Source organism: Nicotiana tabacum, chromosome 6, assembly GCF_000715075.1.
Source record: "Nicotiana tabacum cultivar K326 chromosome 6, ASM71507v2, whole genome shotgun sequence".
Classification (NCBI taxonomy): Eukaryota; Viridiplantae; Streptophyta; class Magnoliopsida; order Solanales; family Solanaceae; genus Nicotiana; species Nicotiana tabacum.
The window spans coordinates 18,962,901-18,975,641 of NC_134085.1; the positions used below are offsets into that span (position 1 = coordinate 18,962,901).

At 35.1% G+C, this 12,741-nt stretch overlaps 1 protein-coding gene across 1 annotated transcript; it reads left to right on the forward strand.

The window, feature by feature from the left end:
* The first annotated feature begins 10,300 nt into the window (after positions 1-10,300).
* On the forward strand, positions 10,301-12,102 carry LOC107775012 (uncharacterized). The gene is made up of 2 exons (XM_075255191.1): positions 10,301-10,410; positions 11,454-12,102. Exons 1-2 carry the CDS (start codon positions 10,301-10,303, stop codon positions 12,100-12,102), a joined length of 759 nt encoding a protein of 252 aa, XP_075111292.1.
* Positions 12,103-12,741: the final 639 nt, after the last annotated feature.

A 12,741-nucleotide genomic window follows, 5' to 3' on the forward strand; every position in this document is an offset into this window, starting at 1 on the left:
TCGCAGATGCGACGTGGTTTCCGCAGATGCGGTCCCAGAGCTGCAAATGTGGAAATCGCTGGCAGAACATATAAATAGTTGCCTTTGCGAAAATTGGCTATTCTTCCACCATTTTTATCCGAGTTTGAAGCTTCTAAGAGGGGTTTTTGAGGAAATCAAAGGGAAATCACTTGGAGGTAACGTTCTTGACCTTACAACTCGTTTCTATGTGATTAAAGACCTAATTAATGGTGAAATATTTTGGGAAAAGGGGTAATTAGGGCTTGAGTTTAAGAGACCTTTGATTGAGTGTTTGAGGGGCCATTTAGACTCCGATTTCAGTGTTCTTATTATGTATAGACTCGTGAGATTACAAGGTTTCTGAAAATATAAATTTCACTCGATTCCGAGACGTTGGCCTGAGGAGCGTTTTGGTTATTTTATATGATTTCGCGTATTAGCTTAGAATTTAATGTAGAATCAGTTACTTGAAGTGTTATTTACAATATGCAACTAAATTGAATAGATTTGGGTCATTTGGAGTCGGATACTTGTGGCAAAAGTATGGTTTCAAGTTGATTTTTGAGCCGGTACAAACTAAGTGGCTTGCCTAACCTTCTGTGGGGGACCTTCCCCTTAGGATTGATATATTTGGTAATTGAGATGCCTTGTACGTGAAGTGACGAGTGCGTACTTGTGCTAATTATTGAAAATTCGGTTTTTCTTAAGTAATTACTAGTATGTTTCTTTTCTTATTTCTATTTCTTGCACTATTGAGCATGTTGTTAGCTTAGGAAAACATGTCTAAGTGACTTAATTTGCTTTATTTGATTTAACCTGCCTTACTTGGATTCTGTGCAACATGCTAGGCTAGAATCACTTGTTGCCTTAATATGAAATCTTGCCATTTCTGTATATCTTCCTGCTATTGCTGTGTATTTATTTTGGGACTACGGATGTGGGATTCCGGTGGCTCCCCCTTGTCTATTTACTTTGGGACTACGGATTAGATTCCCGGTATATCCCCCTGCATATTTACTTTGGGACTACGGGTTAGATTCCCGATAGATCTCCCTGCATATTTACTTTGGGACTACGGGTTAGATTCCTGGTAGATCCCCCTACACAGTTATATGGAACTACGGAAATGCACCCGGTAGATTCCCCCAGTACTGGGTATTTACATTTGGGGCTACGGAACAGGATTCCGGTAAATTCTCGCACACTATGAGTTGGACTACGGGACAATATCCCGGGAGATCCTTCGGATATATATATATATATATGATGGACTACGGGACGGTATCTCGGGAGATCCACTGGACAGGTAAAGATGGGACTACATGACGGTATACTGGGAGATCCCCGATCGTTACTATCGGTGCTGAGTTGTATTTCCTTTCCATGTTTACCTTGTTCTGTATAGTTGTTGTTGTTCTGTTCATCCTGTGTTATATTACTGTTGTACTCATTTATATTGTTTCGTTCTATATTGTTAACCTTTATATTTTATTTAATCTCACTAGGGCCCTGACCTTCTTCGTCACTACCCAACTGAGGTTAGGCTTGACACTTACTGAGTACCGCTGTGGTGTACTCATGCCTCTTCTGCATATGTTTTTTATGTGCAGACCTAGATACCGCTGATCAGGCCAACTATCGTTGAGGGAGGCAACTGCGTAGAGACTCCGAGGTACATCTGCCACGTCCGCAGACCAAGGAGTCCCTTTCTATTCCTGCCTTTTGGTATTTAGCCCTTCTGTACTTTTCTGTTCTTTATTAGAAATTTCGGAGTTAGAGCTATGTAGTATTTCTTTCTTAACTTATGATTCATGAGTTTCCGAATCTTGGATATATGTTTGGTATTGAGAGTTAAACATGGTGTATGTTGAGAGGCACATTTATACACTGTCACTGCTTTATTCCAGTTTTAAATTGTTTACTTCCGCAAGTTTTAGTTTTTCTTCCGCAAATTAGGCTTACCTAGTCGTAGAACTAGGTGCCGTCACGATGGTTCATGGAGGGCGAACCGGGGTCATGACAAAATGGTCGACCCTCACGTATCTGAAATGAAAGTCGGAGAAGACTGAAAAAATCTGCTGAAGAAGTGGATGCCGGAAAAAGCAACCGGAAAAGGTGGTCGAAAAAATCCGTCGGTGTAGTGACTGTCGGAAAAGGCAATTGAAAAAAGTATTTGAGTCTCTACCGAGATCGTAGAGGCTCTGATACCATGTGAATTATGTATATGTATTTCAATTCTTACTTCAAAGATAGATTACGCCTAGAATATATACACAAAGATAAAGACATAGTTCAAAAGTGTATTCTTAATATCATGGCTTTTACCCACAATCTTTAACTATATCATCAGACACAATTGGTTTTTACCCACAATATTTGACTATACATCATACACAATCTAACATACAATCTAAGAGTTTTTGGCCAATATTGTCCCTTATCTTTGAGGGTAGGTCTATTTGGTCCTGTTGATACCCAATTTTCCGTCATATTTATTAAATATACATATATGCCTTCAAAATAGCGCATATGCGTCATCACTTGATTTATAGATATATACAAGCAGTTTTCATAATTTTTTATAATTTTAAAACAGTTTTAAATCAATTTATTCATACATTTTATTATATAAATACTCATTAATTGCATTACAAATTAGTTTACGGAGATCTTATCATCTAATTTCACCATTTATATCCATACTATGTTATAAATATTTTTAACATATTTGTCATAATTGCATTTGTATTTTTTAATGCTAAAATTGCACATCTGCAATAACAACATATATGTATTTACAATTGCTTTATTTATGCCAAAATACTCCTTTTATACTTTTTGTAGTGTTAAATAACTATTTTTACATATTTTATGCAAAAATAATATTATTACTATTTATTTATCATTTTTTATAAATTATTTATTAATTAAAATAGGGTATTTAAATAAAATACTTTAAGTTACATCATAATCTTCAGGCATTCCATAACCAAGAAAGAGATTTTTACATTCTTATGCCATATAGTAAACTATATTATCCTCCATGCTTAACTTTTAATATAATTACCTTTTATATACCTAATTACCATTTATGTATATTTTAGGGGTTTTAGGTATTAATTAGTCTCCTAATTTTACTCAACCGTATATTCTCATTCCCCCAAGTTTCTCTCTCCAAATCCCGCCATCTCACTCACGTATCAAACCACACCCCACAATTTCCTCTTCAATCAGCCACGATTTCCTCTTCTAAAACCAGCAAAAATCTGTAACCCCTCCACCATTGACTGGGTTTTCAAAAGACATTTGTTTGTTTGGATTGGATGTTGTTGCAAAGAATTGAGAATTCTGTCTATGTCTCTCTCTATCTCTCAATCCCAAATTTCAGTAATATAAAGTAAAGGAAAAGAGAGCAACAATTCCACCATTGACAGCCATTAAAAAGCTTTGAAGCTTTGAATTCGAATTTGGGTTTTCAAAAATTATTATTTGTTTGGATTGGGTGTTGTTGAAAATAATTGGGAATATGGTTTGGAGTTTATATCTCAATTTTGAGGGGGTTTTGATGAAGATTAGACTTGGTTTTAGCTGAATTTCAGATTGAAACTCGAAAAAGAAGAAGAAGAAGAAGAAGAAGAAGAAGAAGAAGAAGAAGAAGAAGAAGAAGAAGAAGAAGAAGAAGAAGAAGAAGAAGAAGAAGACATGACATACATTATATTGCAGAAATTGTAGAGAAATTGTAGAAAAATTGTAGACTGTTGTTTTATTTATTTTTCTTTTATTCATTTAACTATTGTATGAAAGTTGAACAACATTGTACAAAAATTGTATTTAAGTAGTATTATATTGTAGTTGTATATAACTGAGTAGAAATAATGTATGAAAATTGTAGATAAGTTATAGATAAGTTGTATAATATATAATTAGTTGTATGAAATTTGTTTTTACTATGTATAATTAGTTGTATGAAATTTGCTTGTCTTGGTATACTTGTCCTACTTCAATAAAACTTGGTGTACTATCTGTTATTATTATACTTTCATATTCCTCTATAACGGGAGATGTTGGCATATCAAGTAACTTTAGTGTTCCAGACGAACCTGCATGAAAATAAAGATAAAATCTATTATGAACAGTTTGTAGAAATTTTGTAGGTAATTTTTAGAAACATTGAAATTTTGTATTTCATATTAATTTTTCAAATGATATGTAGTTTTATTGTAGAATAAATGTAGAAATTTTGTAGATATTGTAAAAATCTCTCTCTCTCTCTCTCTCTCTCTCTCTCTCTCTCTCTCTCTCTCTATATATATATATATATATATATATATATATATTACTCTGACATGTAGTTTATTTTGTAGATAAAATGTAGATAAAGTGTAGGACATTGATATACAACCAGAATTTAATAGAAAATGTAACACCACACACCTGCAATTGTGTTCTCATTGGTGATACTCAATTCCATATTGAAATCGCGAACAGTTATACATAGCGGATATGATCCTATCCTTTTTGGCTCCATGTATACACAACTAGAATATAATACTACTTAAATACAATTTTTATACAATGTTGTTCAACCTTCATACAATAGTTAAATGAATAAAAGAAAAATAAATAAACAACAGTCTACAAGTTTTCTATAATTTCTGCAATATAATGTATGTCATGTCTTCTTCGAGTTTCAATATAAAATTCAGCCAAAACCAAGTCTAATCTTTACCAAAACCCCTCAAAATTGAGATATAAACTCCAAACCATATTCCCAATTATTTTTAACAACACCCAATCCAAACAAATAATGATTTTTGAAAACCTAAATTCGAATTCAAAGCTTTTTAATGGTTGTCAATGGTGGAATTGTTGCTCTCTTTTCCTTTGCTTTATATTTGATTTCTATAATTTTTTTGGATGTATCTATCATTAATTGTTGTGCTATTGTAGAAATCAATAGACTATAACTCGCATCATCATCGACTACAATGCCATCGACCTGAAATTCTCTAAAACTCCCATATCTATCTTAATTCTCATTCAGCTGTAGCATAATTGGGATTTCGGACATAATTGCATTTGTTACAGAAGAATTGTAGGAGATTTAGTCGTTTTTGATTTGTGAAATCAGAAAAAATATTAAAACACAACGTATCGCAAAAACAGAGTCGCTAAATTTTGAATCGAAACAACCAATAATATTAATGCGTGATTTGCATTGTAAAATATCTAGAAGAATATTTAATTCCCCAATATTAGCGCGCCTAAATAAGGAAGCCTGCAGCTACAATGATTCCTTATTTAATGAATTATCTATATTTTGTAGAAATACTATTAGCATGACGGGTAATATGCAAACTATGAACTTATTTGGTAATATAGTTTCCTATATGGTATAAGAACGAAAATTTCCCTTACCTAAAATATACCAGCCTAACACCCCAACCCAAATCAAATAACCACTAACCCAATAAACCAGCCGATACATGTTCCTATACCCGACCCAAACCCCTTTTTTTAATCTTAGCCGTTGATCTTTCAAGATCAACAGCCCCCGTTCATCCTTCCCTTTTTAATTAACCATCTCTAACCCTAATACCTCATTCCCTAAAGCCCGCCGCCCTTAAACTCTCTCTTCTTCCCATCTTCTGAAACCTTAGTGCCATAATCCCACTCCCCTTCGATTCCAACTTAAAGATGGAATCCATAGACGATTTCCTTACCTTTTTGGCCGTATCCTACTACTGGTTAACCAATTAAGGTATTACATAATCACTTGCCTAACATGGCAAGTAGATATCTCTTGCTCTGAACCAAATCTGGTTCGAACCTTCACTTATTTCTATCTATGTTCATTCTTCGTCTCTTTATGGTATGAATCTCTGAGATTTTGTCGATTCTTCATTTATTCTAAAGCTAGGGTTCAGATCTTTCAAGATCTGTTATAGTTTTTCTATTTTTATTAAATATTTCTCTTTAATGTTTCCCTATATCTATCTATGTGCATCTTTATTATGATTTTTCGTAGATATTTCTGACTAATTTTTTCCCAAAAAAATTAGGATTTTTTATTCTTAAAAATCGAACCAAATCTAGTTCAATCTTTAATATTGCTATGCATCTTTATTATAGCTTTGCCTTTGATTATTTTTATCAATTTTACTTACCCTAAAAATTAGGGTTTTCGATTCCTTATTTCATTTTTTCCTTCAGTGATTATGTCTATCTGTTTTTATGATTCTTGTCGTTAATTGTTGACTAATTTCACTTACCATAACTTAGGAGTCTTTGATTCCCCAAATTTGTTTGAGTCCCTAATTATTGTGTTAAAATATCTAACTATATATTTTACGCGTCTATGCACTTGTTACTTCTGGCTTACCTTAAATAAGGTTCTGAGTTTTCTTTCCTTAATTAACTGTTAGGTGTTTTCCTTGATTGATTATTACCTTATTTGTGGGCACTAGTCTAGTACTGTTTAAACCCCTACCCCTTTCCCCTTCAGACAGACTTAGAACTCAAGTATTTCTCACTACTAAAACTATATATTGTTATCATTCTGCTTTGATTCCTGACCGGCGGGAAGCCAAAGCTAGAAATCTTCTATTGTTTGCTGGTGCTGATAATCATTGCTGCATTGCTAAACTTCTTTCTATTTTATCTGAACTAGTAAGTTGTTGAAACTTCTCTACTGTGTCACTTGTTCAGTATGCTACTGTTATTAGACTCATTGCTCTATGTGTTTTAGACATGTTTAACCCAGTAGACTAATTGATAAAACCAGTTTAATCATGTATAACTCAAGATTGTCTTTTAATATTGAGAATGCTTCGATACCTTTCAAACTAGTACACTATGCATACTTTAGTTGTTAAATCTATTATCATGATTCTATATTCTCCGTGCTATAACCTCTTCATTATTTCTAGCTGATAACTAATATACTTCTTGACTTATTAATTTATCAATGAACCCCTTTTCTATGATTTGTCCTAATCTAAATTATGTACTGTCTTTTGTGAAATCATGCTCATGAGTTGGTCATTATCAGTTTATGACTTTGTTAATTTTCTAACTTATTAAGTCTGCTCAGTTTCAAAGTGTTGGTCTCTGTTCTATGTGTGATTCTATCCCTAAGTGTACTTCTCAATTTGTCCTGCACTCTTCTGAATTCAAACTCTTTGCTGGCTAAAAGCCGAAGCAATTTAGGCATTGTCCTCTAGCCTTCTTGGTGTGAGCACTGCTCAAGGTTCTTATGAGACCCTCGTGAACTCCGACACATCAGGATTTGGTCCATAGTTTTCCTTGAATTAGTTCTAATATTTATACTCTTGTGTGAGCACTGCCTGGAGTTCGTGAAGCCCTTGGAAACTCTGACACACTAGAGGATTGGGCTTGGTATGCTTATCCTTGAAACAAAGATGAATCAGTCATCGTTGGTCACTATGAACACAAGCTTTTGGAGATATTGTGGATTGAAGGGCTTGGCCTATCTAGATGTATTTGGGACTATTGCAGGCTTCCTATAGTCTATATACTTTGTAATTTATTCATTCGATTTTGGTCTGTAATAATTATTTGTAAATACAATTGGGGGCAATAATAAAATTGAAAAATGGGCTTATTTGACATTCTGTATAAAAGGGGTAGATAATATGCCTATAGGTATTTCTGCTATTATATGTAAGATAACATGCACATAGGTCTTTCTGCTATTATTGTTAGATAACCTGCCTATAGGTTTTACTTTACGCCAAGAAATATTCTGCTGAAAACTTGTCCAAATATTTAGGTTTGCCATTGCATGATTAGATACCATGCCTATAGGAAATGCAATAACCAAGTTCAACTTGCATCATACTCTAAACTGTTTCTTTAGAAATCATGTCTATAGGTTTTAATTAATTGTCACACTCACTTAGTTAATATGCATATCTCTAGGAATTAATAACTAGTTTCAATCACCAAAAAGTATAATTCATGCCTATAGGGATAACTATCAGTTGTGTCAAATACTAAAATTGGAACTCTGCATAGCATCTTGCTAAATGCCACTAGAAAGCATGCCTATAGGAGTAACTAAATAATCCTGAGCATTTTTGTTGTTATCACTGTCAACTGCTGAATAAGCCACCTCGATAACATGACTATAGGTTCAAACGCTTTTGATTGTAATCATTAGGCAATTACATAGTCACCTAGAAATTATTTCTCATAAGCTGCCAGTATAATTAAAATCCAGAATCACATAGAAATCATGTCTATAGGAACTAACAGCCTTAACTGTTAAAATTGTCGATATGCCAATCTATTTGCGTGCATTTGTTGCCTAATGTGTGGAGGCTAAATTGAGCCTTTATCTGCTCTTGTATGAAAAGTTCAACTTGTTTTTATATGTCACCTAGTTTTACAATTTTGAGCAACCTAAGTTGAGTCTATAACCATCCAAAATAGAGGTCCCAATGCCTCCAGGACTATAGGTAAGGGACGGGTAGTGCACGCATATTATACGAGTTACAATTAATTAGAGTGTTTTAGGTAAATAACTTAAAGATAGTAATCGGGTAGAAAGAGATGATAGTCGTTGTCCGCTGAATTATATGAGTAACACCCCTATCTTGTGGGAGTTATAAAGTATTATTTATGTTGTACGGGAGTTACAAATTATTATTTATGTTGCACGGGGTTATCTTTTAGGCTAAAAAACTTAGGACCCCCCATCCCTATTAAATAATTCCCTCGCTTCTTTATTAGATGATAATCGGCTTAAAGTATGTATATTTTGATATATATCTCCTCGCATTTTACTCATGTTTCGATGATTTGAGATGTTTAATATGATGATTTGTGCTAAATTATGGTATTTCCATGTGTAAGAATCATTCGGATGTAATTTGGGACGAAAGGGCGCGAATTGGAGCGAAATCGGAGCAAAAAGGCAAAAAGTCAATTTTGAGAGCCACAGCCAGCGTGGGCCGCTGGCTGTGGCGCAGTCTCCAATACTCAAATATTTCAGCGCCAGGGCCAGGGCCCCACGCTACCCTAGACGTTCGGGTCACTAAAGTGTCCTATTCCGACTTGGACTCGGTTATTTTCACTCCAAGACGCCTCCAATTGATATAAAAGCCATCCTAAAACCTATTTTGAGGGGGGAACGTGATTTTGGAGAGAAAACAAAGGAGCAAAACACTTGGGAGCACGAATTTGAGCAATTCTTCCATCTCTTTTCTAGTACTCATTGATTTTATGTTTGAAAACATTATTTTTGATGATTGTATGAACATGAGTGGCTAAGAACCCTATTGTTCTAGGGTCATGGGTGAAACATGAATGTTGTTGTTTGAAATTTAATTTGACGAAGTTGATTTTATCATATTGGGTTGTTTATTTAATTCTATTTTTAATTATTTTGCTGAGTAGCTAACAGTGAAATACTATCTAAGAATCTAGAGTTGAACTCGAAAGTGGGGACTCTAGATTGCATGTAGAATTAAATAGAGCAAGTTCTCGAACCCGGGCATTGGGAAACAAATTCACAATTAGGATAGACATATACCTAATTGCCTTGCCTGGTTAAAATACAGGAATTGAAAATGCATTCTTATTAATCTTAATTCCATAGACATATAGGCATTAAGTTAACTTGAATAGGCGAGTAAGGACTCGAAGGATTATTATGAGTAATGTCAACCCTGTCAATCAACAATCCAGATAAATCAATTAGTTATTTTAAGCCAAGAACGCGACATGATTGTTAGCTAACCCGTGACCCTGGAATATTCTTTCCTTACTGATTGTTATTTGAAATTGCTATTTATTTTTGATGATTTCTAGTTAATTCATTGCTTGATAATTTTAGTTAGTAAATTAGTTACTTCTATATTTTGTGATAAATTTCTTGAATTGATAATTTAATTAAGTTTAAATCAGTCAAAAGTTAGTCATAAGTCTTCGTGGGAACGATACTCTACTCACTACTTTATTACTTGATGATCGTGTGCACTTGCGTGAGTGTTTTTGGTCACAATAAGTTTTTGGCGCCTTTGCCGGGGACTTAAAAATTAGCTACTTGACTAAATTGAGCTTTTATTAGTTATTTATTCAAGTTTTAATTTTCAGTTTACCTTGTTTGTGTTAACACATGCTCTTATCTTGAATGCGGAGGAGTAGAAGTGTAAACAATCTCCTTCCTCTTGATCCTGAAATTGAACGAGCACTTCACAAAGTGAGGAGGGAAGTTGAAGTTAGAACTAGAATAGAATGAGAGTTGGACATCATAGTTCAACCACAGCCAATAGAGATGGCAGGTAACGAAGAGCGTACAGTGATTGAAGCCACAAGGCCCAGTCTTGCTAATATGACTCAAGCTATTGTGAAGCCCAATATCACAGGGCATTTTGAACTCAAACAGTACATGGTGCAGCTGATTCAGTCCACAGGGCAATATGTGGGTCTATCTCATGAAGACCCGCAGAGGCACATTCAAAATTTCTTGGAAATTACGGACACTTACAATTATCCGAATGTTTCCAAGGACTATGTCAGGCTGATACTGTTCCCTTTTTCACTGCTTGGGGAAGTTAAGGAATGGTTGCAAAAGGAGCCCGCAAACTTAATCCGCATTTGGGATGATCTAGCAAGGAAATTCTTAATCAAGTTTTCCCCACAAAGAAGACAAAGTCATTGAGGAGTCATATTCTTGGGTTTGAATAACGGGATGGCGAGACACTTCGTCAAGCTTGGGAAAGATACAAGAAGCTACTTAGAGACTGTCCGCATCATTGTCAGACTGATGAAGTATTGGGACACACTTTTGTTGACGGGCTAGATGAGGCCTCAAAGATGAATCTTGATTTAGCTTGTGGGGGTAGTTGCATGGCCAAATCGTATAGTGAATTTCAACTCTTGCTAAATAACTTCACTGCTAATGATCATAACTGGCAAGGAGATGGGGATTCACGAAAGGCAATTAAACAAAAAAGCATTAGGGTTGATTGAGCTTGATGATTTCTCAGCCATGAGAGTTGATATAGCAAAATTGGCAAATCAGATGAATAGAATGACAATGCAACAAATACAACAGATGCAACATGTACAACAGATGTCTCTTTGCTGCGAACTATGTGGTGACAATCATATGAGTGACATGTGCCCCATGAATCCTGAATCTATCAACAGAGCAGAGGTCCAATAAATCAGCATGCACAATATGGGAACACGTACAATCCAAATTGGAAGAATCATCCCAACTTTTCATGGGGTGGAAATCAGCCGAATCAAAATCATTATAGACCCCAAGGAAATTTCAATCAACCTCAGAACCCACCCTAACAAACATAAGAGAGTACGAATGACTTGCTGAAGAAGTTGTTTCATGACAATTAACAACTCAAGACAAATTTTAGAAATCTTGAGAGGCAAATGGGACAGTTAGCAGCAAATCAAAATACTAGACCTGCTGGAGATCTCCCGAGTGATACTAAGCCTAATCCTAAGGCTCAAGTCAATGCGGTTACCTTAAGAAATGGAAGAGAATTAGAAGAAGTTCTAGAGAAAAAGAAGTATACAGCTAGACCTGAAGGAGAATTAGTTCCTAAGCCCGTTGAGGAGAATAAGAAAGAAAAGCCAGAAATTGTGACAAGGCCACCACCTCCGTTTCCACAAAGACTTAAAAATCAAAAAGATGATGCTATGTACAAGAAATTCTTAGATATTTTGAGCCAAGTGCATGTGAATTTGCCTTTGGTGGAAATTTTGCAGGAAGTGCCCAAGTATATAAGGTATCTCAGAGATATTGTGGCAAATAAACGAAGACATACAGAGTTTGAAACAGTTGCACTTACTGAAGAGTGCAGTGCTAGAGTTCAGAGTAAACTTCCCCCTAAGTTGAAGGATCCTAGGAGTTTCACAATTCCTTTGTCTCTTGGAAAACAAGAAGTAGGTAGAGCCATGTGTGATTTGGGTGCTAGTATAAATTTGATGTCATCCTCTTTGTTCAAGCAACTTGAATTGGGGGTGCTTAGACCTACTACAATCACTTTACAGTTAGCAGATAAGTCACTAGTTATGCCAGAAGTAATTATTGAGGATGTGTTAGTTTGAGTGAGAAAGTTTATTCTTCCTGCTAATTTTATTGTTCCTGATTACGAGGTAGATGAGGAAGTACCCATTGTTTTGGGGTGACCATTCTTAGGTACAGGTGGAGCGATTAATGATGTGAGGGAAGGAAAGTTAAAGATGAGAGTTGACGATGAGGAAGTCACTTTTAATGTGTACAAGGCACTTAAGCTCCCTAAGCATTGTGAGGACTTGTGCATGATTACTGTGGTAGAACTGAAGGTGATAGAGCAGATTCCTTATGTGAATTGTAGTGATCCAGACAGGACAACTGAGTTAGAGAAGGTGGTGTTGCATGTTGAGTGTGTAAAGATGATTGAGAAAAGAGCCAGAGATGAAAGAGGAGAACCTCTAAGAGCATGCAAAAAGGTTAGACTTCATGGGAGAAAGAAGAAAAGAAAGCATCGAGCCTAAGCAGAGCAGCAGAGTCATGCCACAACTATAAATAAGGCGTTTGTTGGGAGCCAACCCAGCCTGTATTTTAATTTTTTTATTTTTTTTTTAAATTTTTAAATTTTTTTTTATATAATGTCAAGTTTTGTGTTGTTTTTTTTACAGAGTAGGGGAAGTCTGAGTACCCGAAGTTGAAGTTGAGGAGCATGTTTGAGCTAAAGTGTGGGGTCT

Coding starts and splice junctions, on each gene's coding strand:
- LOC107775012 (XM_075255191.1), top strand. CDS start 10,301: ATGGCAGGTAACGAAGAGCGTACAGTGATTGAAGCCACAAGGCCCAGT. Junction 10,411..11,453: donor GGGCATTTTGAACTCAAACA/GTACATGGTGCA, acceptor TCAAAATACTAG/ACCTGCTGGAGATCTCCCGA.